Consider the following 26,504-nt stretch of genomic DNA (forward strand, 5'->3'; position numbering starts at 1 on the left):
GGGGGGAATCGATGCTGGGATTTGTCATTGATGTCAAGCAACAGACTAACATGTAGCCGGCTGTGAATGAATTCGATTTCTCAGCCTGGTTGATTGGTGTCTTCTCTAGATGGAGCTGCAGTGGAACATGGACCACTCGTGGTCCGATGTCGGCCCTCTCCGCATGCCTTTGATCAGCCAAAATGAGCAGAAGACCTGGTTCTTGGTGGGTGAGTTAGCTTTATGTGTGCCTTGGAGACACATCGTTCCAGTTGCCACCTCGTCTGTCATCATTCTGTTGTGTTGAGTTCTCGAAGCTCCAACCCCAGCTGGCGAGTTGTAAGTCATGAACCACAGAAGTTAGTAGCTTAGTATCGTATTAATTTACCTTGAATTGAGAAATGCCAATGCCAAGGGCTGCGACACTGTCACTGTGACAGCTCTAGAGAGTATAGGAAAAAGGTATCTGCTGGGGCCGAGCCGCTTTGCTGGTGTGAGGCATCCCCCTGCCCCTGAAGAGCAGGCATTCTGTTTGTAGAACAGAATCATCCGTGTGGATTGGAGGCGATTTCCTAGCCTTCTTGGGCTCCTTGGCTGTTGCTGGTGAGAGTAGAGCTTCCTGCCCAGAGGAAAAAAAAAAAGAACGAAAAAAAAAAGAAGCCCCCCCACAGAAGGAGAAGATCCCATGAGAAGCAGCCTTAGCAAGCCTTTCAGACAAAGCAGTGGAGAATTTCAGGCCTGTGGCCCTGCTGGCCTGTTTCTTTGGAAGTTTAAGCCAGCAGGGCTTTACTTCAAGCAAAATGTAGGCCGTGTGGGTTGCAGCGGCCAGGCAGTGCAAGTGGCCAACAGCTGGGAAGACAGCGATCACCTTGAGCAGCACTCTTGGAGGGAAATGCTCAGTGCTGATAGGAAGGCCACGAAGAAGAGAGGCTAGCTTGTGGCTGTGTTACGGCGATAAGTCCTGGTAAGGTTTTCCTTTCCTGCAGCTGTGACTCTCAGGTGCTGTGTGAGTCTTCGTGCAGTGCTGCCCTACAAGCCTGTAGTGATGTGCTCTGCAGGGAGCACTGATGTTGCACATGCAGCCTTGTCTTTCATGTCTCATGTCCATCAGTTCTAACGTTGTTTGAATTGACGAGCACCATCGTAGAGGCAGCCTTGATTTCTTGCAGCCGCTGAGACTTTGTGCCACAAAGAGCTCTCCTGCTGCTCTCTGTAGATGTGAGACTGAATGGCGGAAGGCCCCTGACAGAAGTCTGCAAGTAGGTGATTTGTCCACGTTGCATTGTTCCGTTTCCCCACCTGTGGCGGGCAGAAAAAGCAGGGAATGGCGCTGGGGGACTCCCGGACAGTGGGATCGATGCCTCGAGCAGAAGTGAATGTGCTGCTCTGATCAACGTATTTTTAACCTGAAGCTGAATCTGACACTAACAGAGAGAGGGGAGCGGTTGCTTTGGTGGGAAGAAGATATATGTGCCCTAAGAATGGATGTCCTGCTCGCCTCTGCCTGCCTCTCACTGCTGTGTTCGTTTCAACGGTGATGCCTCCGCACTGAAAGAGCTGGTGAAGGAGCTGTGTAAGCCAGCACTGCTCCAGAAGCTTCTGAATGTGGAAAGCCTGCCAGTGCTCTGGCTGGTGCTCAGACGCCTCGTGCTGCTGTCTGAGAGACCTGAGACGGTGAGCAGGACCTTGTCAAACGTAGCCCTCATGTTGACAGCCTGGCGCTGGGGCAATGGGCAACACTGTGCCTTGGCCGCTGTCCTCCTGATGGGAAGGAAATTGTGTGTTTTGTACAGGCAAGAGAAATCCGGGCCCTGCTTCCAGTCGTCATGGAGATCCTGCAGTTTGCCAACACACCCATTTCTTCCCCCAATACTGTGAAGGTGCTGAATATCTTCAGGAATTCAATTCACCATCTGGGCAAGAGGCACGCCAGTTCCTTTGCTCTGGAGCTGGCTGAGAAGATCCTGCCTCTTTTTAATTCACGTTAAATCTGTTAGTTGGAGCGTTGAGCTTCTTCAGGGTTTGGGTGTTGAAGGGTCTTCTCCTTTTCTTCATTCTCATGGGCTTCAGAGGAATGACATGTCTTGTGGCTCTTGCAGGCCCTTATCAGACTATGTCCTGAGTGCAGGGACTTCTGGGGAGATTGCTGACGGTCTGAGGTCCTCCTGTTCTCCCTCAGGCATGCATGTGGTGCTAGAAGAGTTCCATCCGCCTTTCACGGATGTGATGGACGCTTGTGCTGTGGTCTCGAAGGGAAGCATGAAGAAGACTCTGTGCAGGGCCTGCTCCCTCTGCTCTTTCACATTGAGTGATGAGACCCTGAGCGTTAGCACAGAGTAGGAATTCAGAAGCTGAGCAGTGTGCAGGCGTGGCTGTGCTGACAACTCAGCAGTGATCTGCAATTGAGAGCAAGTTCAGCAAGCATTCAGACACTGGGAAGTGTGTCTGTGTGTGTGGTGCCATGTCCCTGCATCTGTTGTTCTGCAGGCATCTGGGGAAGCCCTTGTGTCCTGTGCAAAGTTCCTGAAGTGGAAGGAGCTCGAGCACCAGGCCCAGCAGAAGAACTCAGCGGGGATCATGAAGTGTTTGGTGAGGACATCTCACAGCCCCAACTTTTTGCTGGGAAAGGTGCTGGAAGGGGTTGCAGCAGCAGCTGTGGGTCGCTCTGCAAGCCCTGCTCTTGTGCTCTTCTTCAGCTGCAGCAGGAACGAATGGGAGTGGAATGCTAACCTGCAGCAGAGCCTGCCATACCTGGAGGATTCTCAGGCCTCCTTGCGATGCGAGGCTGTCAGATTCATTGGTGAGCCCAACCCCTGCGTCCCTCTTTGGGCCCTGCCCTGGCAGGAAGGCACAGCCCTGAAGCCCCCAGGTACAGCCTGCCCATGCCGGTAGCCCCAGTGGGTGCCTTGCTCAGGTCCCCCCTCGGGTGTCATATGGAGGAGTGGGTGTCTGACAGAGCTCTTTCCCTAGGGCTGATTGGGAAGCACGCCAGGGAGCAGAGTGAGGAGATGCTGAATGAACTCTGCAGTGGTGAGTGAGGGCAGTGCTGTATGTGTTGGGGCTGGGGGCAGAGCTGGGCAACATGCAGCTGTTCTTTGCCCTGCTGCAAGGAAATGCTGCAGGGACAGAGGAGCATTCCTGGCAATGCTGAGCAGTGTCTTCCAGCTGACCCGTCAGTCTCCCGTGCTCCTCCTGGCCAGGAAAAGCAAGGAGTGGGGCTGGCAAGGCCCAGAGGGGAAGCTGGTGGCTCTCTGTAGACTGGGGGTCCCATCTCTGCTCTGTTTCCTTCTGTTGCAGCCCTTCAGCCTTTGGAAGATGACCCCCATCTGGCAGTCTGTTCTGTGGCATCTGAGATCATCCAGAAGCTGAGACACCAAAGGCAGAAGGCGGCACCAGCACGGAGAAGGCTCCCAGCACTTTTCCGCTGGTTTTGCATAGCCTTCTGATGGGCTTTTCCTGTGAGGATGAAGCACAGATAGGAAACGTTACATCTAGTTTTGCTGTGGGGTTTACCTCTGTGTGTGACACATTCATTCTTCTGACAACTGCTATCACTCAGTTTGTTAATAAAAATCATTCCTTTATTACTTTGTGCCTTGCAGATTAATCTGAATGTAAGAAAATCGGGCTGACTTTGTTTGCTTCGCTCAACACTGGCCACATCAAGATAACAAAGGACATTGTTTTCAAGAATAATTGCAGCTATCTTCTAGTTGGCTTGTGCTTCTGTGCTTCTGAGAAACACCATCTAGCAATTTCTTTTCTTTTTTTCTTTTTCTCCTTTTTTTGCACGAGTCCTGGATGCTGGTGTGTGTTGTGCTCTGTTGTTTGCTGACCAGCAGGTGAAAGGACTGTGTTTTGTGTTAGGTGGTGAGTTTTGTCTATCTCAGGGGCCATCCAATTGGATCCATCCTCTTTTTGCAGTGTTTAGGGACAGTTAATTTGCTGTTGCCTGGAGCTATGTGTGAAGTGCAGGACTAGAAGCTGTGATCGCTGAATCTCCTTGGATGAGCCCCAGCTCAGGTTCTCTCACACCAACCAAGAACATTTTTGCCAGCCCTGTTGTATTGCTGCAGCTCAGTGACCCCGACAATCTTCCCATGGAGTGCCGAAGACGGAGGTGGGAGCCTCCTTGCTGAGATCTGCTAGCAAAGCCCTGAGCGGCTCTAAGGTCGGAGCCTGTTGGGTCGGTAACACTGTGTCATGGTTTTGTGCTGTTGCTGTCCATATTCCACATCATAACATCACATGCAGTATGAATCATTAATTGAGGGTATAAATAGTGGAATCATGTACAAAGGAAAAAGGGTTAAAGAGAAAGTAACTTTATGTTTATAACTGAACGATACGGATTGCTAAGGGAAAGTTCTATGGTATTAAAGGTGTTTGAATCAGACTGTTCTGATGGTATAAGAAAGTGTAACTGAGGGTATGTGAAAGTGTAATTGAGGGTATGTGGAAGTGTAACTGAGGGTATGTGGAAGTGTGATTGAGGGTATGTGGAAGTGTGGAAGGTTCATGCTCCAGTTCCGTGGAATGGCAGCGTCCCGAGTATTCAGCTCTTGGAGGAGAACTACATATCCCAGAGGATGTCACGGCCAGAGATGAATCACCAGAGGAGGACATATATAATCTTGCTCCAAGGCTGGAACGCTCTCTTCTTCTCTCGCTCTCTGCGTGCCAGCTCTGTCGTCTCTGTGCTCCAGCCCTATTGCCTAGAGTTAACAGTAGGCCTCCTGGTTTTGGGGGATTTTCTCTCTCCCTTTCTCTCTCTCTCTCTCTCTCTCTCTCTTGTTTGATTTATTAGCCTCAATTATATTGTACTATATTGTGTTATCTTATATTCCAATATCATATTTAGTAAAATAAGTTTCCTCCTTAGATTGCTGCCACTGTTTTTGTCCATTCCCTTCTTTCCCTTCATTTCTGGGGCGGTGGCCCCTGTCACGGGCACAGGTAAACCTAGGTAACCCGTGATATTGGGCTGGTCCTACGAAGCAGTATGACTGCAGTAAGCAGTGTACATGGTGCGCTGTGAGTACTGCACACATTCCTCTTGGCAGCTTGTGGAACAGAAATTGTGCATTGTTTGGATTGTGTAAGCATTCCTGTTCATCTCTTGTGATGCTTACCTTCTTAGAGCACCTTTCCTCGTTTGGCTCTACATATTTTGGTACCTTACTTGTTCTGTTTGGCTTAGCAGGGAAGGTCTTCTTCTGAAGCATCCTCAGTCTTGGTCTGGGCAGCATACTTAGAAATGACATGGACGTTACATGAGTGGGTGGTCAAAGGGGGGAAGAACTCACCTTTCTGATCTGTTTCCTTTTAGAAGATGGTCCTGGAGAGGATTTGCTTTCCTTGTTTCCTGGAGACTTGGATTCTTAGATGGTTTTGACTGCAGCAATTTCTGATGTTCATTCCTTTTTCTGTACTTTAGTAGCCAAGTGCACGTGGAGTGCTTTGGGAATTGTCTGAAATTGCCAGGTTGCTTGTGATCACATATGTAACATGGAGGTATCTGTGGTGCCATTGATAATGAAGTGTGATGAACTGGAAGGCTTTCAGTAGAATTGCAGCCCTAACATAAACAATGACTTGAACTCTGGAATTCTGTGTAAAATCATTAGCTAGCTTGTGGTCCAGGTCTTGAAACCAAAGGCTATGAGGTGCTGCTCTTGTTGACGCAGGCTGTGAAAGATGACTTGAGCTCTAAGAGTAATTTCCCTTCTGCTCTTTATATGAACGTCATATCAACAATTAGAATATTAAGAACATAATATAAAAGTTGTTGCTGCTGGCCTGTGGACTTCCATTAGCTGTTAGCCATAGTTTGGAACTTGCAAACCAATCTTATTTAGACTTTAGTGGTGAAATCTTCTGATGAAATCTTCCTTCTAATTCTGCAAAAGAATCTCGGTGGAACATTTCTTTTCAGTCTGAAAAGGCTCTGACATATGAAGATGTGCCAGACTGCAGCCATGTGCCAGATGCGTTTGGATCCATGGAATTTTCTGATGTAGCTTCAGTGTTTGAAGAATCTCCACTCGATCTAAATACTCAGAAAACAAAGCAGGTGTGTGAAGATGTACAGCTAGTTTCTTACAGAAAAAATACAGCTCTTAATCTAGAAATCTGCTTCTCATTGTATCTAGTGCTTACTCCATATTTAAGTATCTAGTGGACCTTGACCAAAGGAAGATAAAGATAGAGCAAAGAAGTATGTTAAGCATAAATTTTGGTGCCTTCTGCCTGTAGGACATGGTTGGTTTGATGAGAAACCTAACTCCAGTGTTTGGTTTGCACAGAAACAGCAAGCAAGGGAACAAGTAAAGGAGTCAGTGAGGATTTTAAAACACAATGGGAAGCGATAAGGCACAGTTAATAAGATTCTGGAGTTAGGCTGGAGGTAGGCAGAGGTTGAAAGGTACCGAAAGAAATTCAATCTTACTGTGTTGGACAACAAAATCCACTGTGATATTATTCAAATTTTTAACTAAACCAAGTGATAATTCATATTTATGTTTAGATAAGCTGGTGAGGGTTAATCCTCAATGGAGAATTGAGATGAACAAATAAAAAAATGGTGTTTGACAGTCTATAAGAAACGAACTTATTCTAGGAGAGAATCAGAGTTTTCAACTGTTTTGTTCAATAGCCAAATAATGTATGATATTTTTATAAGCATTGTGTCTGACCTTCTCAGCTGTTAGAATTTCTTTGACAGTAACTTCTCCGGCTGTGATCAGAAAACCTTTTGTTCCGTCTCTGGCACCATTCGAGGCATGATACTCAACTGGGTGATATGGAATTCACACTGTCAACTCCAGTGACAAGAAAAGTGGCATCTAAGAAGCGTGCAAACACAGAGAATGTTGATGCAGAGTCAGTGTTAAGAAATGAGCTGCCCTTTGCATTTCCTGCTCCAAAGGCCTTCTTTTCGAAGAGCCAGACAGAGAAGCAAGTAGAAGGCATATCTTTTTAGGCGCCTACTTCCAAAGGTATGTTGTATCTAACAAATGGAAACCTAGAACATGTGTAGCTTAGGAATTTTTTACTTTTAATATGAATGCAGTACTTGTAGGTCCTAAAATTCTGAAAGGTTTCAGTGTGGGGTTTATTTGGTCACAGCACATACAGCTGCCATCCTGTACATCTGACAGTGCACTGCAAGCGGTTTAACCATATATCAGGGCATGGTACACGTCTGTTAATGATAGAAGTTCTCACAGTTTCACAAGGAGCATGCCTTGAGATGCATTCAGATAATGAGATAAGTGCTGTGTTCCTAAAACTAGCATGTGTCTCCACTCTCCATCGAGATTTAGTAGATAATTTCTTTAACAATTATGATGAGAGTTTTGTTTTGTTTTTATTTTTTTCTGGGCTATTATTTTGAGTGAAAGAAAAGGGTATGCTTTTATTTAAGCGAGCTTTTGATTGCATCATGCTTCTAAATTAAATGTAACCTACTGAATTCCTCATGATAGCATACGAGTACTTGCGTGTATCTGTTCAGCATGGCAATGGCAATATGTGACTAACAATGCAGACACCTCCATCTCTGTGATGTACCATAAACGTGTCCGTGCCATCAGCACTTCCAAGTTAAACCCAAACCTCCAGCTCCAGCCTTGCCATCATTGAGCGGAGCGACAGCCGGAGCTGTGCGAGCTGCAGCGGGACGGAAACCGCGGCACAACGGGAGCGAGTGCTGAGGACAGCTCCGCCGGAGGAGTGCGGCACAACGGCACTGGGACGGGGAGAGGAGCCCTGCGCAGCTCCGAGCACACTGCCCTGCCCTCCCCCGTGGCAAGGGCGGTTGGGATGTGGAGTGTAGGACTGGGATGGGGGATGTGGCTGTGCGAAGGGCCGTGGCCTTGGGATGGATCGAGGACTTGGGTCCCACACGGCCACAGCACTACTGCCAGCGTCCAGGCTGTGCCCCCCCAGCCCAGCACTGCTCCCAGTGCCCCCGGGCCCTTTCAACACCCAGAGGCAGCACTGAGGTGGGATGGGCTGATGGGGAGTGCGGGGAGGACAGGGGGGTGTGGGGCTGTGGGGGGGCAGAGGGGGATGTGGGGCTGTGGGGGGGCCAGAGGGAGATATGGAGCTGTCAGTAGCCATAGGGAGATGTGGGGCTGTAAGGAGCCATAGGGGGATGTGGGGCTGTAGTGAGCCATAGGGGGATATGGGGATGCATGGGAACGTTTGGATCACGGACTGAACCTCTGATTGACCACCTGAGGCAAGCAATGTGTCAGCGTCAGGAGCACAGGTGAAGGCAGCTGAGCTGTGTGAGCAGTTGTGTTTGAGTCTGGCTGCAGCTCTCTTAGACCCCACTGAAGGGCTGAGTGCCACTGGGAAAAGATCTCTGTGTGGAGATTGCTTCTCTTGGAGTTTTCCATCTGTAGAGGCATGTGGGGGGCCACTGGGGGATATAGGAAAGCAGGGGGCTGTGGGGGGAATATAGGTAGTTCTATAAGACTGTTATATAGAGCTGTGCAGGGGCTGTAAAGAGAGTTGAGGGGGACTCTAGTGGGCATATGGGGCTGTGGTGGGCAATAGGAGGACTAGGGGCTCTAGGGGGCTCTGAGGGTGTGTAGGGGTTGTGGGGAGCTATTGGAGGATATGGGCAGGTATGGGGCTTTAAGGGGTGGTGTATGGAGAGATAGAGGGTTGTGGGGGCCTTAGGGTGATATGGGGCTACTGGGGGCTGTCGGGGGCAAATATGGGGAGGAATATGGAGTTGTAGCAGATTGTGGGGGTGTAGGTGTGGTATATATATGTACACAGATGGGAATATCCGTATGGAAAAGATAGATCCATGTGTGTTCTGGGCTGCACTGAAAAAGGGGTGGCCAGCAGGAGAGGGAGGTGATTGTCCACTCCTGCTCAGCTCTTGTGAGGCCATATTTGCAGCACTGTGTCCAGGCCTGGGAAGGATGTGGAGCTGTTGGGGGGGGTCCAGAGGAGGGCCACTGTGATGATCAGAGGGCTGGAGCAGCTCTCCTATGAGGAAAGGTGGAGGGATCTGGGCTTGTTTAGCCTGGAGAATGGAAGGCTGTGGGGAGACCTCATTGTGGCCTTTGAGTACTTGAAGGGAGCGTATAAACAGGAGGGGGAATGGCTGTTTATGAGGGTGGATAATGATAGGACAAGGGGGAATGGTTTAAAACTGAGACTGGGGAGGTATAGGTTGGATCTTAGGTAGATGTTTTTTGCTCAGAGGGTGGTGACACACTGGAACAGGTTGCCCAAGGAGGCTGTGGATGCCCCATCAAGGCCTGCAGGCATTCAAGGCCAGGTTGGATGGGCTCTGGGCAACCTGGGCTGGTGGTTGGCATCCCTGCACATAGCAGGGGTGTTGAAACTAGGTGATGGCTGCGGTTCTTTGCAACCCGGGCCATTCTACGATTCTCTGATACGGGGGGATATGAGTCTATAGGGTGGACAATAGGGGGATGTGCTCGCAGACACTCGTGCAGCCCTGTGCACACACACATGCGTGTGCAGTTCCATCCTCGCTTTATGCAGTCCTGTGTGCACTCACATGTGTTTTGTATTGATTTCCCACTGAATCCTCCTGTGGACTTGTAGTTAGGCTGGGAGTGAAGGGGAGCACTGGGTAGCTGTTTGTGTTCCCTGCTGTGTGCTGTGGGGTTGTGCTGGCAGCGGTGCAGTTGGTTTGTTTTCCTTGGGAGTGTGGGAAGGAGCTTAGCAGGCCTGGTTCTTTTCTCAATGGATTCTGATCCCCCAGTGTCACTACACCAGGGAGTGCACGATCTAAAGGACTTCTGGGTTGTAATAAACTGGTATCTCGGTAGCTTCTATTATTTCAGAATGGGTGTTGTAGTGCAAGCAATCTGGGGGGCATGATTTATCGTCTCCGTAGCTAACGCTGTGTGGGACATTTTGACCTGCTTTGGCTTGCCAGTGCTTTCCTCTGTCTCCATTTGTCTGGAGCCTCGTTGAAGTATATGCCTACTGTGGAAATATTTTCTTCTTTCCTAGCTTTTGTGGTATAAAGAAGCGCAGAAAGGTGCTGGAACAGCTTGTTCTAGATGGCATCTCAAGGCAACTGGAGAAGAGGAAGAATCTTCAGGAATAGTCAGCATGGATTGACCAAGAGCAAATTGTACTTGACCAACCTGTTAGCCTTCTATGATGGCATCAGCAGCTGGGCAGATGGTGGGAGAGCAGTGGATGTCGTCTACCTTGACTTCAGCAAGGCTTTTGATACAGTCTCCCATGACATCCTGGTAATGAAGCTGAGAAAGTGTGGGATAGATGAGTGGCCGGTGAGGTGGGCTCAGAGCAGGCTGATTGGCCAAGCTCAGAGGGTGGTGATCGGTGGTGCAGAGTGCGGCTAGAGAGCTGTGAGTGGTGGTGCTCTCTGGGGGTCGGTGCTGGGTCTGGTCTTGTTCAATGAGTTTGTCAGCGACCTTGATGAGGGGTTAGTGTCCACCCTCGGTAAATATGCCAATGAGTCAAAGCTGGGAGCAGTGGCTGTCACACCGGAATGCTGAGCTGCCTTTCAGCAAGACGTGGGCAGGTTGGAGAGCTGGGCCAACAAGAAACCAATGGGGTTTTGCAAGAGCAAGTGTAGAGTCTTCCATCTGGGAAGGAATAACTGCAAGTATCAGTGGAGGCTGGGTTGTGAGCTGCTGGAGAGGAGCTCTGCAGAGTAGGGCCTGGGTGTCCCAGTGGGTGACAGGTTGGCCATGAGGCAGCAGTGTGCCGTGGCAGCCAAAAAGGACAGTGGGATCATGGGGTGCATTGAAAGGAGCGTGGCCAGCAGGGGAATGATCTCTAGCAGTCCCTTCCAGCTCCAATTCTGTGATTCTGTACTTGCATCATTGCTTCTTGCAGCAGGACAGTGTTTAAGAAAAAGGTGGCGGGCATCAACTGGATTTCTGTGATTAGTAAAGTTGTGCTGAGAACTGGGCAGACTGTTGCACCTGCAAATGTGTGCAAAGCCTGCCGACAGAGAGAAATAACTTTTCCCTGCATGTTGAGCTTGTCTGACGTAGGTCATTGCTAGGTGAGCTTCTGCTTTAAAGCATCAAGCTGTATAAACAAGGCAGTTTTAAAAGCAAGCTTGCCAGTTCTTATTTAACCAGTGATTTTTTCAGGAAGGAAAACTTTGAGATGCTGTTTGCTAATGGAAGATGGAGAGAGGAAAAGCAAGAGAAAGGCATGGTGTGCATAGCCACCACATCCCATCTGCAGCGTTCTCCCCCTGTGCAAATGAGGAGCTTCAAGCATCAAGCTTGGCCTGGGCCATGGAAAGGGAGCATGCAAACATCTGGGCCAACCCCAAACGAGTTAGTTCTGCAGGTTGGTTGTTTTCTGCTGTTTGTCTCACATCCTGTTGCTCAGCGGTAGATTTGTTCATGTTCAGTGCCAACAGGAAACTCTCACAGCATTTTTGTTTCTGCTGTCCCAGCACTTTGATCCCTTGCTGCTGGGATGGGGTGCTTGAAGAATGATACATGTGTTGATGTCCAGCCTGGCTTTGAGGATGAGTCTGCATCCCTGGCGGGACTGAGGGTGGGAGCAGGCCAGGTTGAATCCGGTGCACTTTGCTCTCGTTCTTAGTGCTTGTTCTTGATAGAGTATTGTGAACGGAGTCCTATGGGTTTGAGACCTGCCATTAAGCTTGTGGGCATCATCCAGGAGTTGGGGATGAAGGAAGGAAAGTTGGGGTGAGAGGATGAGGTGTAGGAACAGAAACTTCTTTGGTCCATATTAACTCCTCCCTTTTTTGATTAGGAATCGATGTGGGTTTTTTTTAATAAAGAAATAGACACATTGCGAAGCCTATGAATGAATTGATTCACGCCTGCTGATTGGTGCTGTTCTCTACAGGGAGCTGCAGTGGAAATGGACACCTGTGGTCCGATGTGTGGCCCCTCCCACATGCTCAGATCAGCCAAGTTGTCAAGGCCTGGCTGTTGGTCGGTGAGTTGTGCCGAGGTCAAGAGTTGGATTTTCTGGGCTTTGAGACACGTCTTCCAGTTGCACATTGTGTTATTTCTGATGTGTTGACCTGTTGAGCTCCAGCCCAAACTGGGGATCTAAGTATTAACTCAGAAGGAATTGTTTAGTTGTTTGAGCTTGGATTGGAAATGCAGTGCCAAGGGCTGCACACAGTTGTGGCAGTTGTGAGAGTAAGGAAATGGCATCTGCTGGGTGAGTGCTTTGCTGGGTGGGCATCCCCCTGCTGACAAGGAGGCTCCACCAAGGGATGTGGATGCATGAGTGTGTGTGAGCACACGGGGGGTGCGTGGACACGGTGGCACAAATGTGTGCTTGCACAGGGGTGTGCTGAGGGGCTGGGTGGCACACAGGTGCACACAAAGGGATGTTTTCTGGTAGGTGTTGGCTCGTACATGTTCCCAGGGATGGTTTGCACACATCTGTGAATGGAAATGAGGACACACGTTGCGGTGCATGCACGTGGGTTTGCAAAGCAGGCAGGGTGGAGCACAGGTGTGTGTGTGCACGTGGATGGGTAGAAGTCTGGGGTTGCAGGTTGACCTCTGCTGAGGTGAGTGGGGGCTCACGGTGTTGCTCAGTGGTAGATTTGTTCACACTGAGTGCTATCAGGAAACTCGCACACCCTTTTTGTTTCAGCTGTGCCAGCGCTGAGATCCCTTTCTATGATCTCTTGCAGGAATCAAGCGTAAAGCAAAAGGGATGTTTGGGCCAGGTGACTGCAGGAAGGCTGGCAGTTTTGGACAGTGCCAGTTGATGGAAACAGGTGTTCTGGGGACTGTTCAACTTTTAACAGAAGTCGGTGGACCTGCAGCTAGAACGACTAGGTTCTTGAATGGCTTCTAACATGCACTCTGAGTACGTCTGTCCTGCCATGCCATCTCTGCTTCTTTTTGATGCAGGCATTGTTACAACCATATGTTGGGCCTGTTTTCTTCTAGAAGGAAGAATGTTAGGTGCAGTTCTCAATGAGAACATCTGCTAGGATTTCTGTGTAAGTTGAATTTGAACTACCAGAGTGCTGCAAGGAAGGGCCCTGCCACTGCCAGGGATGGTATGGTGAGCAGGACTAGGGAAGTCATCCTGCCCCTGTATTCGGCATTGGTGAAGCCTCACCTCAAGTACTGGGTTCAGTTTTGGGGACCTGAGCACAGGAAAGACATGGAGTTACTGGAGCAGGTCCAGAGAAGGGCAACGAGGCTCATGAAAAACTTGGAGAATCAGCCCTATGAGGAGAAGCTGAGGAAGCTGGGGTTGTTTAGTCTGGGGAAAAGCAGGCTGAGGGGAGACCTTATCGCCCTCTTCCAGTACCTGAAAGGTTCTTACAGTGAGAGTGGGGCAGCTCTCTTCTCACTAGTGACAAGTGACAGGACGAGGGGAAATGGCCTCAAGTTGCACCAGGGCAAGTTTAGGTTGGATATTAGGAAGGACTTCTTTACAGAAAGGGTAGTTTGGTACAGGAATAGGCTCCACAGGGAGGTGATTGAATTGCCATCCCTGGTTGTGTTTAAGAGCCGTTAGGATGTAGTACTCAGGAATATGATTTAGTGTAGGGTTTATAGAGTTAGGGTACTGTTTAGGCTGCGGTTGGAAATGCAGTGCCAAGGGCTGCACACTGTTGTGACAGCTCTGAGAGTATGGAAAAGGTATCTGCTGTGTGAGCACTTTTCTGAGTGAGCATCCCCCTGCTGAAGAGCAGGCAGCTGTTGTGTTTGTAGACAGAATCATTCGTGGGGATTGGAGGTGTTTCCAGCCTTCCAGCTCTTGGCTGTTGCTGTGAGAGTAGAGCTTCCTGCCCAGAGAGAACGAGCAGCAGAAGGGATCCCATGAGAGCAGCCTTAGAAGCCTTTCAGACAAAGCAGGTGGATCAGGCTGTGGCCTGTGCCTGTGCTTTGGAGTGAAGCCAGCAGGCTTTGCTTCAAGCAGAATGAGCTGAGGGTGCAGCGTCCAGCAGTGCAAGTGGCCGGCAGCTGCAGAGAGCATCACCTTGAGCAGCACTCTTGAGGGAAATGCTCAGTGTGAAGGAAGGCCACGAAGAAGAGAGTAGCTTGTGGCTGTGTTCACGGGGTAAGGTTTTCCTTCCTGAGCTGTTACCTCTCAGGTGCTGTGTGAGTCTTCTGCAGTGTGCCTACAGCTGTGCGATGTGCTCTGAAGGGAGCACTGATGTTGCGAATGCAGCCTTGTCTTTCACGTCTCATGTTCAGTTACACATGTTGTTTGAAGCACCATGGTAGAGGCAGCCTTGATTTCTGCAGCCCTGAGCTTTGTGCCACGAGAGCTCTCCTGCTTCTCTCTGTGATGTGAGACTGAATGGAAGGCCCTGCAGAAGTCTGGGTAGGTGATGTCAGTTGCTGTTCCTTTCCCCACCTGTGCTGGGAAAAGCAGGGAATGGGACTGGGGGACATCCCGGCAGTGGGATCCTGCCTCATCAGAACTGAGTGGCTGTTCTGATCCACGTATTTAACCCTCAGTGAATCTGACACAAACGAGAGAGGGGAGGGTGCTGTGGGAAGAAGATATATGTGCCGCAGTTTGTGGTGCAAGGTGTTCTAGGAGCTGCAGCTAATAAGGCTTCCTTTTTGATGGGGAGAGGATTAACTAGGTTATTTTCATGAAAATAGTTCAGGATGTGTTTCCTTTTCATTCATCATTCATACTACCTCTCAAAAAACTGTCTGTGGATTCTCAAGTAGTATTTCTTGCTAAAGAGAATTCATGTGCACCCTTCCTATTTGTCTGCTCAAATTATCTTGCAATCATCTCTGTCTGTGTTTCTTTTAGACCCTGTGATGGAGCAGAGTGGAACACAGACTTGGGTGGATCTTCATTCAGGAGCACGGACATATAATGCTCATCTTAGGTGTCTGGCTGAAACAAGAGCAGAGAGGTAAGTTTAATAGGGTCACTTGCCCATTTTATTTTATTTTTCATTCATGATGCATAGAGGCGTTCCCCAGACAAAGTGAGCATTTCTCAACTGGACTTTCTAGAAATGAGCTAGGCAGTGAAAATGGGTTTGAAGCATCCCAAAGAGCTCTGCAAGAGAATGCTGAGAGTTAATCTGGCACCCTCCTTTGGAAACGTCCGGTGTCTGTCAGCTCTTCAGCTGTGCCCTAACACCTCCCATTGCGCTGCCACACCAGGATAGAATTCCAAGCCCACACTGAGTTCTGGAATGTTGTGGTGCCGTGTTGGAATCAGATGTGACCACGTGGTCTTGGCTCCCCGCCTTGTGGGGGGTCATGGTGGACCAGGCTGTTGGCCGTTGGTGATGTCATAAGCGGCTGGAATGAGGGGAGGAGCGGTGCGTTCTGTGTTCCTTTGTGGGTGAGCTAGTGGTCGGAGTGGTTGGTTGCTTTGTTGTTCTTGTGCCTTTAGTGCCTTTTTCTTCACACCATCGTGCGCAGCATCTTGTAGGTAAGCTGAGCCTGCGTGGGATGGATGGGTGGGCAGTGAGGTGTTGAGAACTGGTGGCTGTTGGAGCTCACAGCACCGTATTGCTTACTCTTGACCACCAGACGTAATTTTCCCCTGGTACACACATTCCAAAGGGGGTATCCGTAAAGGTGGCACCCGTCCCATGCTTCTTCCGTCGTCTTCTTTGCTCAGTTGTGGAAGCATCGTAAAGTTGCTGGGCGGACAGGCATCACGTAGCCTGAGACTCAGCATGACTTGCAGCAAGTGGATGGGACGGTTGTGCTGTGTGTGTTATTCCATGACTGTCTTAGCCCTGCTCACTGACCTGCTCTTTCTCTCTCCTCTCCTCGCCCTCTGCCCACTGCCTCGGTGCAGCTTTTGCTCTCATTACATCCGAGCAAAGCAACAAGGAACCACTGCAGATAGTGTGAGGTGATCTCACTGCCAGGTACGTGCCATGTTTTGTCCCCCCGCATTGTTTTGCCGCAGGGTATGCGAGGGTAGTTCTGAAGAATTGAACCCATACTGTGCTGTGTGAAGAGAGAAAACAGAAGTGTGTTTCTGCTCTGTTCCAGCTCGTCACAGCTGCTGTGATGGGCGTCGCATGCAGCAAGATCAGCCGTGAGCCTGAGGTGGCGGCGACGGAGGTACAGTATGAAGCTCTGGCTGGTCTTTGTTCCCTGTGTTGAGCCAGCAGAGGGAGCTGCAGATGTACTCTCCTGCAGGAAAGAATGGGCCAAAAAGGGCCTGGCCACCTGTCTGCGCCAGTGCCATTGCTGATTAGTCTGTGTAGAGAGAGATGCATCTTTGCATGGCCTGGCAATGCACGCCAGGATGGGAAATGACTGTTATGAGACATGCAGCTCCTTCTGAAGTGCTCCTGATAAGGACGGAGCGCATTTGCTGCAGCTTTCTCTGCAGATGTGCTCCTCACCTTGAAATCCTCCTGGTTTGTCCTCAGCTCCTGACCACGGCCTGTTCTCTGTTTTGCAGGCTGATAACATGCGGAAGCCGCAGCTGGAGCGTGTGGTGTCATCTTTAAACGTTCCAGCGATTGCGGCAGCCCATGTTATTAAGAGCCACGTCGCCCAGGGGCCAGATGAGCTCTCTCTGGAGGTAAGCAGTTCCAGGCGTTCCGTGTTGTCGTGCACGGGAGAGTAGTATAAGGTGTGAACGCAGCAGGAATAGTCTCAGACACCTTTAGTATATCTTGTGAGATGAAGCTTCGAAGGTTCTGTTGCAGCTTAGACTTGTTCTGGGTTGGGAGGAGTTGAGCCATCTCTCCGATATGGTCAGATTGGGCATTTGAACCTTCTGATCAAGCAGATCCTGCCCAGTTATGGGAACCTGGTCTCTGAGCAACAGCAGACCGGTGTGTGAAGTGTGCAGATGTGTTCAGGAAGCCCTGCTAACTGATGCCTGTGGTTAACCTGGAGCTCATCCATAGCCTTTGCAGAGAGCCTGCTGCTTTTGAGAACCGTTTCCTGCGGCACGGCTGTATTGTGTATGTTGTTTGACTCTTGTACCTCCAAGTTGAGTTGGAGAAGGGAAAATGCCTTGGGTGCATTGACAGCATTGGTACAATTGCTGTCAAGCTTTAGGATATTCTGCAGCACAGGAGAAGGCAGTCGTTTGAGCAGTGCTTTCCTGCCAGCTGTGCTGATGCTGGGATTGACGTTTCAATCTCTTGCAGGTTGGAGACTTGGTGTGCATAGTTGCTATGCCACCAAAGGAGCTGAGCCCCTGGTGGAGAGGCAAGCGTGGCTTTGAGGTAGGCACACGTTTTTGACTAGAGAGCACAACTTCAGTAGAGTTGGGAATCTCAGCTTGGAGCTGCTCTGCCTGCACAGGATGGCTGCTGGATGCAAACAGTTGCCCTGTGTCACTGTCAGTGGACCTTCCCTTTGGCTCTGGGCTCGGGCTAATGCCCACCTGTCTTTTTGTTCTTATTACAGGTTGGGCTTTTCCCTGGTGAGTGCGTGGAACTCATCAGTGGAAAAGTTCCCGATTCCCTCCTCAATTCATTGCCAAAGCCAGGTGCGTAATTTACATTTGACAATGCGAGTTAGTCAAATAGGGTCAGAACGTTACTTTCAGGGGGTTTGTTTATGCCCAAGTTCAGCAAGCTTAGAAAGAGAACTACAGTAATCTCCTTGGGCACCTCCAGGGATGGGGAAAATCCATTCTTGCGTGTCCTTGTTGGGAATGTTCTTCCCGTTGTTACATGCTCTGTCGAATGCATTGCGCTCAGCTTCGTCCAACCGAGCCAGGCCTGAAATGAACTGGTTTCTTTGTTTTGTTGCGCAGAGCCAAAGAAATGGGGCAAGCTCAGTACCTTCCTTTGCTCCTTGGTGAAGGCCCGCCCCAGGAGAGCGATGCAGCCGGAGCCGGAGCCAGAGAAGGAAGGGGTGTTTGGGTGTGACCTGGGGGAGCACCTTCTCCGCTCTGGCCGTGATGGTAAGGAACAGCCCATTCCTGAGATCTTCCTCCATTGAGCATCTAACAGTGAAAGGGAGATCATACCCAGCAATTATTTCAGCCTGAAAATGTAGGAAGCCTTCTGGCCAAAGACTGAATCCTGCATCCTTTTCCTAGCTCTTCTGGATGTGAGATTGGATTGTTCCATTCCCCAGGGAGCTGTGATGGGACTTGCAGTGTCTGTGGCTTTGCCAGAATTACTTTCTCCAGGCTGTTGATAGGTCATGGCATTTCTGGAAAGCCAAGAACACGTCTCTGTAGTTTCCTCACAGCTGTCTCTGCCAGCTTTCTCCTCTAAGGAGGAAGCAAGCAGTAGCCCGGCTGGGCTTAGAGGATGGGATGTGAGAAAAGCTCAGCCTGAACCAGGACTTGAGTAAGAAGCTGAGCTAACCTCTGGCTCTTGTTCTGTAGTGCCACAGGTCCTGCAGAGCTGCGCTCAATTCATTGAGGAACATGGCGTGGTGCAGGGTATATACCGCCTGTCCGGCGTGGCGTCCAGGATCCAGCGACTATGGTAAGAGTGCTGCGACTGACACAGCTATCAGTAGGGGCTCGTGCCATGCTACGGGCGCTCAGAGGAACCCCTTTCTTTTCTTGACTGTATTTTGTGTGGCTTTGGACTTGTTTCCTCTTTCTCAAAGCCCTCTGCACAATTCTGTGTCCTTCTCTGCAGCCATGAATTCGATTCGGAGCAGGTTCCCGAGCTCAGCGTCCGAGAAATTCACAGCGTGAGCTCCCTGTGCAAGATGTACTTCAGGGAGCTCCCAAATCCTCTGCTGTCCGACCAGCTGTATGACAAGTTCTCGGTAAGCTCAGGGCAATGTCTTGGAAATGACACATACCTCTTTCCTGGGCTTCCTGGCTAGTGGTTGCAGCAGCGCCCCAGCTCTGAGGTTTTCTTTCTGTTAGCCCCATGAGGCACGTCTTTGCCACATCCTGCCTCTCACTGATGGCACTTGTGGTGGTGCCAGGAGGTGCTTATTTAAGCTATTCACAATGCTTGTGAGAATTCCCTTTCCTTTGCTGTTCCCCAACTATTGGTAGAATGGGGTTAATAGCAAAGTGGACTTGGAGACAAATGCCTGCTGTGAGGAGCTGTGCTCCACAATCAGGCAGTAAAGCCCCCAGAGCTTGCACTGCTTGGCCTTGATGGCACGGGCTGTGTGCCTCTGTGTTCCCCAGATGCCTCTTGGAAGTCATCAAGTCTGCCTCAGTGCTGACCACCAGTGCACTGTCCCCATGGTTCCCAAACCTTTGGCAGCTCTCCAGCCTGACTGGTGTCTGAATCCCTTCCTGCCTTTTTCCAGGACACTGTTTGCGCTGCTACAGAGGAGGAGCGGGTGCTCAGAATGCAGGACGCCATCCAGCAGCTGCCCGCTCCTCACTACAGGTCAGTGCTGCACTCGGTCTGCTGAGCTCAGCCCTGCTGCCTTTCAGAGGGCAATGATGCGATTCCAGGTGTTGTCTCACACTGGCAACATCGTGCCTGTGCATGCTGAAGCGGCTGAAGGCTGCATTGGGTCAATTGATTTGGTCAGTTCCTTGGCACGGGGGCACAGTTGGTGCAGCCGATGGCTGCGGATGTACTGCTCTGGGGCTTGGTGCTGCAGTGTGGTGGCATTGGGAACATTTTATGTAGTTCATATTCAGGGACGGTAGCAATGACATCAACTAGCATGAAGTGAGGTTTGTTTTATGCACTGCAGCACGGTTGCTTTTTCGTGCTGAACATCTGCTGCTCTTGTTTTCCAGGACACTGGAGTATTTGATGAGACACTTGGTGTCTCTGGCTGGGATCTGCTCGGTGATAAACATGCATGCGAAGAACTTAGCGATAGTGTGGGCTCCAAACCTCTTAAGGTAAACTTCTTTTTCCATTTCAACACGATGCTTAGTTCTGCTCTCCCCCAACCCCAGGGGCACAGTTTCTAGATGATAGTTTCTGCTCTCATGTTTAGATGGGTCTGTTGTGTCCTTGATCTTCCTTGAGAATTTCGTCAGTGGCATCGCTGATTGCCCACTGCAGAAGTCTTCAGAGCCCAGTTTGACAGTTTTTCTCTGCAAAAATTCAGACTTGGGGAAATGACCTTGGGGAAATGACTTGTAAGATCTGCCTTTTCTTCAGATCCCAGCAGAGCCAATCTTCCTGCGCCAGTGGTGAAGCTGCCTGCATGGAGCTGCAGACACAGTCATATGTTGTGGAATTCCTCATCAGCCACGCAGATGTCATCTTCTGCTCCGAATCCACACCAGCCGTGGGAGAGGGTGAGCATCTTCCTCCATTAGCTTGATCTTGATCTGACAGCTTCATCCAATCCAGGGCTTCTCCAAGACCTTTGAAAATTCTATTACTGTTGAGGAGACAGCAGGCTTCTGGGCTTAGATTAGAATATGGCACCCTGTTGCTGGATCCTTAGTGTGTCCAAACCCAAACCTTACATGGAGAAAACTGTCACTGCTGTTAAGATGTTTTGCCAGCAGGTGATGCATGATTGAATTGTGGCAGCCAATCTTTCTGAGTTCCCTGCCCCCTAGTTTTCCTAGGCTTTTTGTTTGCCTGTTTTGATACAGTGAGCTGCTCTTAATTATGGCTGTCCTTTGCCACAAGCATACCTCTGAGCACACGGTTATTTTGAGCTCCTCTTCTTCCAGTGGCTTGGATAAGCAAGTCTGAGAGAAATGCAGAACTGGGGTGGCAGTGCTGCTGCTTTCTTATCCTCCCTCTTACCTGTGGTTTTCCCTTGTAGGGCACAGTTCTCTATCCAGGCCCAAGTCTGTGTGGGTGTCTCCTCTATCCACAAAGCTGCTCACACTGCAGGAGGCACAGGCTGAGAGGAGAGGCCAGAGCAGCTCTCCCACTGTGACACGGAGCAGCGAGATAGAAGTGGAGGAAGGCCCCGCAGCTGTACCGGGGACCTTCCACACTGTCATTGATTTTCCATCTAAAAGGTAAAGAGGACTTCCCTTTCCAGCCCTTATCATCATTGGTTGGATGGGTTTTATTGGTTATATTTTGTCCATTATATATATATGAGCCTGCCAGCTCCTGTCCTGTCCGACTGAGGAGCCTTTGCTCACATGCTCTGCGTCTTAATTGACATGGTTGAGAGGAATTTAGTCAGCAGGACTTGAGGGCGGAGCTGTAGGAATGGAAGCGTCCTCTGCTGTTTGAAACAGAGCGTGTTTCTAAGCTGTGTTTCAGCAGAAAGCAGGCAATGCCACGAACGGGCAACTGTTGGCAAGGGCTCGGAGCAGCTCTTCCCTCACCCTGCACCACGACTGACAGCATGCTCTGTTTTCTCTCTCCAGTCCAAGGCGTCCCAGAAGGATGGAATCACCTGCTGGCAGTTGGTGTTCTTGCTTTTGCCTGCACAGAACATCACCGGTGGATGAACACCAACTGCAGAGCAGTGCCAGGGAGCCATCAGAAACAGAAGTCGTGCTCCTGGCAGGTAAGCGAGCAAATCCAGCTTTCAAAACACTGCTTGTCAGCAACACAGGTAGAATTCATGCTTTCAGTGGGCTTGTACCTCCTTCTGGCGTTCAAGCCTGTGCCTGACATCTTCAGTTGACCCCTGTCTTTCCCAAATGAGTCTCTTGTCAACACACGAGCTTGGACCTGCACGAGGATCACTTTCAAGACAGTGGCTCTGTTGCTTCAAGCTTATTTGCTTCTTCCTGCCGCCACTCTATTACCAAGTATCAACAACCTCTTTCATGATTCAACTTGCAAACGTTTGACACTAACCCTTGTGTTTCTGTGCCTTCCTAGGTGATTCGAGCCCTTGTCAACCCCAAAGATCCAAACCAAGTAGTGATGTGCAGTGTGTTTCCATCAATGGAGAGTTCTTATTAAGCACGAATCGCTGCAATTCGGATGACAGCCTTCCACATGGTAACAGTGATGGACACAAGGGGCTCATCCACGTTCATGCTCTCATATCTCCTGGCTCTGCTGAAGCTCCTGACCTGAGCCTGCCAGACACAGCAGTCACCTGCCTGGATTGTGACCCAGCGCCTTTGCAGTGCTGCCCATCCCAAGCACAGCCCGAGTGTCCCAGCAGCAGCACCACCATGCAGGAGCAGGGCAGCATCAGTGAGGTGAAGCTGAGCATCTTAGATGGGGACTTAGAGTCAGGCTGCCAGTCCCAGGCACCAGGCAGCAGCACCAGCTCTGAGCCACTCTCATCTTGACAAGAGGAGTCCCATCTTCACCCTTGACCTCTCAAGCCCTCCTGTCTTTTATTGAATAAAGTCACTCTCATGCTCAGTCATCGCCTTGACTGCATTCTGAGTCTTCATTCACAGGGATTGGGATGAATGCAACAAACAGCAAGGCAGCTCAGCTTGCAATGCTATGGCTGTGGGGTTCGTGCAGGCAGAGCTCTGGGTTCCCATTTTGCCTGGCTTTGGGATGTCTGCAGCAAGATCTCTACCATTTTGTATGGGAGCAAATAATCTCTAGCATCCAGGTTGCTGCTCATGATAATCCCAGTCTTCCTGGCTGTCACTTTGTGATACTTTTCAAAGCCTTTTGATACTCTTTGATGCCTTGGCTGCTCCCTAACACCTCTGTCCTCCTGCCATGTTGACTCACGTCTCCCACTTTTAAGCTGGCTTTGCAGATCATCTCCAGCCCTGTCATCATCACGCTGCAGCAGGAGGTGCTCACCTGGCCCAATGTCTGGCAGTACTGCTTGTTCTGCAGATGAGCAGCTGCCTCCTCATCTCTTCAGCTACAGTAGTTTTTCTCAGGGCAGTTAGATGCAGTCATGCTCCTCTGGATTTGGTGTGTTAAATCCATGCTGCATGGCAGCAGTCAGTGCAATACAAAGGTGTTCTGTGTGCCATAGCATTTCTCCAGGGGCTGCCAAAGGTAGAAGCACAACACAGCACCATCCTTCTGACAGTAATGTCTGTGAGTGTTAGACATGTGAGCACTGCATCATCCCCAGCGTGTCAGTGCTTTTCCACACCAACCTGACTCTCACACTCTGCACTGAATGTAACTCTGCTCTTGTGGAGACAAATGCTTTCTGTCACATCCTCCATCCCTGCAACCATTTGCCGGTAGGCAGCTCTTGCAGAAGAATCAAGCAGCAGAACCTTGTGCTCACCCTACAGCATGCAAATGCTATGAAAGCAGAAATAACCTGGCATGCTCTGGGTCTGCAAGGCTGCACAGATGGGAGAGGTAGATTGTGTTTTTGCAGTGGAAGTTTCCAGTATTTTCAGTACATAGTGTAGGCCCTAACTGAATGTATAACCCTCTTGTAAAACAGCTGTATAAGTAGTTTTTCCACCAAGAAAGTTGCTGAACAGAGTTAAGTTCAGACTGGGGGCATTCTGACATGGGAGAATTGAGACAAGCACAAGATAAATACAGGGTGGGTAGAGCCCAGCACAGGACAGAATGAATGTACTGACTTTTGGAAACATTGCCCTTCTCTGTCCGCAGAAAAGTACAAGGCAGACCTAAAAACAAGAGGTTGGTAATTGACCTTATATGGAAATGAATCCTAGCCACAGTCTCGAGGAGTCTGTGAGCCTGAGATGCTCAACCAATGAGAGCCATGAGAGCATCACCTGCAGTGGGTTTAGGGCACAGAACAGAATTGATTTCACTGACTGGTGTGCAGTTTCTCCCTTGCCAATAGGGGATGTGCGCGCAGTATTGCAATAATGAATAAGCACTGCTGCTATCGCTGCCATCTTTGCCTAACTAGAAATCTTTGACTTTGAGAGTTTCTCACACAAGGACAAGGGGCATCCTGGGTTGGAAGTGGGGGGAATATTGCTGGAGCTGGTGGTCCAAGAATTGACGACTTGCCTGCTCCTCAGTGGGTTGTGCAAACGGGTCCTATTTGTCTTCTGGCACATGTGCAATGCTGCCTGGAGGTCTAAGAAGGGCTGGCAGATTAGCTGCACGTAGCGACGAGAACATACACAGGCACTCAGCACGGCTGTTTGTGTGCGTCCTGCTGCCTGCAGCACCGAACACAGGCGGCCGCACTTCCTCAGATTGGACACGCGGTGACAGCAGAGACCGAAGAATCAGCTGCTCCGACAGGAGTGATGCGGCCCTGCGGTGCAGCCCCCGGCCAGCTGTTCTCTTTTTTCCCGACAGGAGGAAAACAGAAAGATAGAAGGGGGGAGAGGGTAAGAAAGTAAAGAGGCACAGAAAACTAAGGGAAACTGCTCTTCTTTATCTTATCTATAAAAATTGATACAATTGATGCTGTCGTGCATTTTTTTTTTATTTTTAATTTTTTGCTAATGTCAGTTAGATTGTTTTAAAATATCCACACACCAAAATCTGACTACCAAGCAAATGTAATGAAAATGAAATGAAGGTGAGTTAGTGGAAAGCACAAGGCCATATTATATTAGGCTCCAGCAAATTTACAGGCAGTCACTGCACGAAGAGGTAGATCTGAGTTGCACATTATATGATTCCCACAAAGATTAAGGAAATCTGAAGCTTTCAATATATTTTTTTAATTCTTTTTTCATTTCATTTTTTAAACACCTGACCCAGACCCCAACCCTCACAGGAGCTGTAAAGATAACAGCATTAACCTGCAATGTAACTCTAATCCTAACCCTTACCCTGATTCTAAAATCGTCCCTAACTCCAAATGCAACAACAAAAATGATGCTAGAAGTTTGTAGCAAAAGGAACCTTAACCCTGATCATAATCCAAAAAAAAATCATTATGGTAACAATAATCTTTACCTTAAGAGTAATATTAATCAGAGCCCAGATGATGCCTGCATCCAATCAGAAGCATGCTTTGCATTATTTAAGAGTTGTATTTTTTCCAATGAACTCTCTCTATTATCACGTTTATAAAGTAACAGAGTCTGTTCTTTTTCTCCTGACACTGTGCCTTACTCCTGACATCCCCTGGAAATGACCCAGATAGGGCACCATCAAAGTAATGCTAATAGTAATGTCAATCCTAAGGGTATCTCTAGCCTCAGTGTTAATGGGACGCTAACAACAATCCCAACAGCCTTAAACATTCTGGTGGTGTGAAAGAGGTGCTGCCTTGCACATGCTGGGCAGTCCCATTGCCTGTTAAATGCAGGCGGCAGCGTAGAAACATGATGCCCGTGGTCAGAATGCCCTGTGGCAGATCCTGGCACCGGAGAACTGACCGGAGAACCATGAGAGAACTGACAACAAATCACGCGACATCAGAACCGACCCAGACAGGGAGACCCAGACAGGATCTCAGAGTGGTGAATGTAGGTACAGAAGTTGTTACTACTCTGTTTTCTTCTAAAAGCTGCTCAGCTGCTTTGCGTTTCAGACCATCCCTGGCTTCACTGTGTGCATCTGTCCAATTGATACCAGGTGTTTTTTCATCTCGGAAGTTGGGGGGGGCGGGGGAGAGGGGAAACGGACATCAATTCAATTACTCATTTATTTATTGACAGACATTCACGTTTGCTACGTTTGGAGAAGTTTTTATTTGTTTGCTGTGGTTTGGTTTTTTCTTTTTTTCTTTTTTTTTTCCCCCTTCCCTCCTCTTCCATCTTTGTGTTCTTCCCCTATAATCAAAAGAGAACGGATCCCCAGGGTCTGTCCCGCAGACGTTCTTTCCGTGGTCTCTGCTGCCACCTGCTGGCCAATACACGGAACTGCCACTGTTGGGCGTTTGGTGCCGCAGGAAGCACAACGCATGCGCACAGAAATACAGACGAGGCCGGTCTGAGTTCTGACCGGTCTACGCAGCAAATCCGCCAATCTTTATTGTGATAAGCCCTCCACATGGCATTGCGCATGCACTCGAACACGCAACAGGCATAGATTTCTCTTAACTCCTTGAGGAGCAGGCAAGCAGAACAACTGAGCGCACCACTGCTTGTGATTGGGCCACCCCCATCATAGAGATGTGTGTTAGATCTTTTACCCACCCCTGGACTGGCCTTGTTGTTTAACGATAACCTCTGAAATCTGAGCTACTGGTTCTACCACCTGTAGTGTAGAATAGGTAGCCAATAAATGCTTTTCAACTGTGATGTATCTTTATTCTGCTCCATGCCAAACCTGTGGCCAAAACCTCATAGGGGTTCACAAAGAACTCTGGCTCTGCCAGAGCCCCCATCCAGACCCTTCTTGAGTTACATTCACATCTAGTTTGGCTGAAAAGGTTGGACTATAAATACTCAGTGCTTGGGCCTGTTTAACAGATATTTTTTCCTGATTATGCTGTCCATCGATCTTTTTAAACTGAACTCCTGCTCTAATCTGGTCTTTAAACATTTGTTGTCTCAAGACCCTAATGGGTCCAGACTGGATTACCTTAGGGGCTGGACGCCTAAGTCATGGCAGCAGATGGTTCTCTGCCTTTCCACCACCATTCAGAGACTGCATCTGGCTGCAGGCACTCTTGTCTCCCCATCAATTGGGCAGCCTGTTGTATTACAGCACCTGAGGGCCACTGGGGGGTTCAGTATGGATAACATAGACCCATCCTGATGTAAAGGTGATGGCTGTAGGATGAGATCCCTCGTTCCTGATGAAAAATTTATTGACTGGGCTCTCAAAATCATCTTCATAGATTGCCTCTTTCATGCCTAATTCTCTAATATAATTTTGTTAGTCCTCCATAGAGGACCACAGG

General features: G+C 49.4%; 2 protein-coding genes and 3 long non-coding RNA genes across 6 annotated transcripts in view; 4 read left to right on the forward strand and 1 right to left on the reverse strand.

Annotated features, from left to right (window-relative positions):
* LOC107308721 (rho GTPase-activating protein 32-like) overlaps positions 1-22,147 on the forward strand; it is a 31,248-nt gene extending 9,101 nt beyond the window's left edge. Inside the window, exon 4 of one of the 2 annotated variants that reach the window (XR_004306262.1) lies at positions 14,232-14,595. Coding sequence is in view for 1 of the 2 variants with exons in the window: in XM_032442770.1 (XP_032298661.1) it covers positions 21,644-22,065 (422 nt within the window). In the remaining variant the exon portion in view is untranslated. Of the gene's footprint in view, positions 1-14,231; positions 14,596-21,643 lie in introns of those variants that run through there. The other variant, XM_032442770.1, reaches the window with a different exon arrangement.
* On the forward strand, positions 2,326-4,680 carry LOC107308719. Its single transcript, XR_001552877.2, has 5 exons — positions 2,326-2,568; positions 2,676-2,779; positions 2,950-3,009; positions 3,277-3,821; positions 3,904-4,680. It is a non-coding gene; the product is annotated as an uncharacterized LOC107308719 (long non-coding RNA).
* Positions 5,708-6,777, reverse strand: LOC107308720. The gene is made up of 2 exons (XR_001552878.2): positions 6,675-6,777; positions 5,708-6,028 (listed from the first exon to the last, which is right to left on the reverse strand). It is a non-coding gene; the product is annotated as an uncharacterized LOC107308720 (long non-coding RNA).
* LOC116652976 lies at positions 5,958-10,121 on the forward strand. Its single transcript, XR_004306263.1, has 3 exons — positions 5,958-6,052; positions 6,690-6,977; positions 9,991-10,121. It is a non-coding gene; the product is annotated as an uncharacterized LOC116652976 (long non-coding RNA).
* Positions 15,988-20,410, forward strand: LOC107308664 (rho GTPase-activating protein 32-like). Its single transcript, XM_015852688.2, has 10 exons — positions 15,988-16,040; positions 16,387-16,509; positions 17,087-17,164; positions 17,349-17,430; positions 17,701-17,850; positions 18,283-18,385; positions 18,545-18,677; positions 19,179-19,261; positions 19,624-19,731; positions 19,997-20,410. The coding sequence occupies exons 2-10, from the start codon at positions 16,396-16,398 to the stop codon at positions 20,160-20,162; spliced, it is 1,017 nt and encodes a 338-aa protein (XP_015708174.1). The 5' UTR covers positions 15,988-16,040; positions 16,387-16,395; the 3' UTR covers positions 20,163-20,410.
* Positions 22,148-26,504: the final 4,357 nt, after the last annotated feature.

The sequence above is a fragment of the Coturnix japonica genome, chromosome 2, assembly GCF_001577835.2.
Source record: "Coturnix japonica isolate 7356 chromosome 2, Coturnix japonica 2.1, whole genome shotgun sequence".
NCBI classification, from domain to species: Eukaryota; Metazoa; Chordata; class Aves; order Galliformes; family Phasianidae; genus Coturnix; species Coturnix japonica.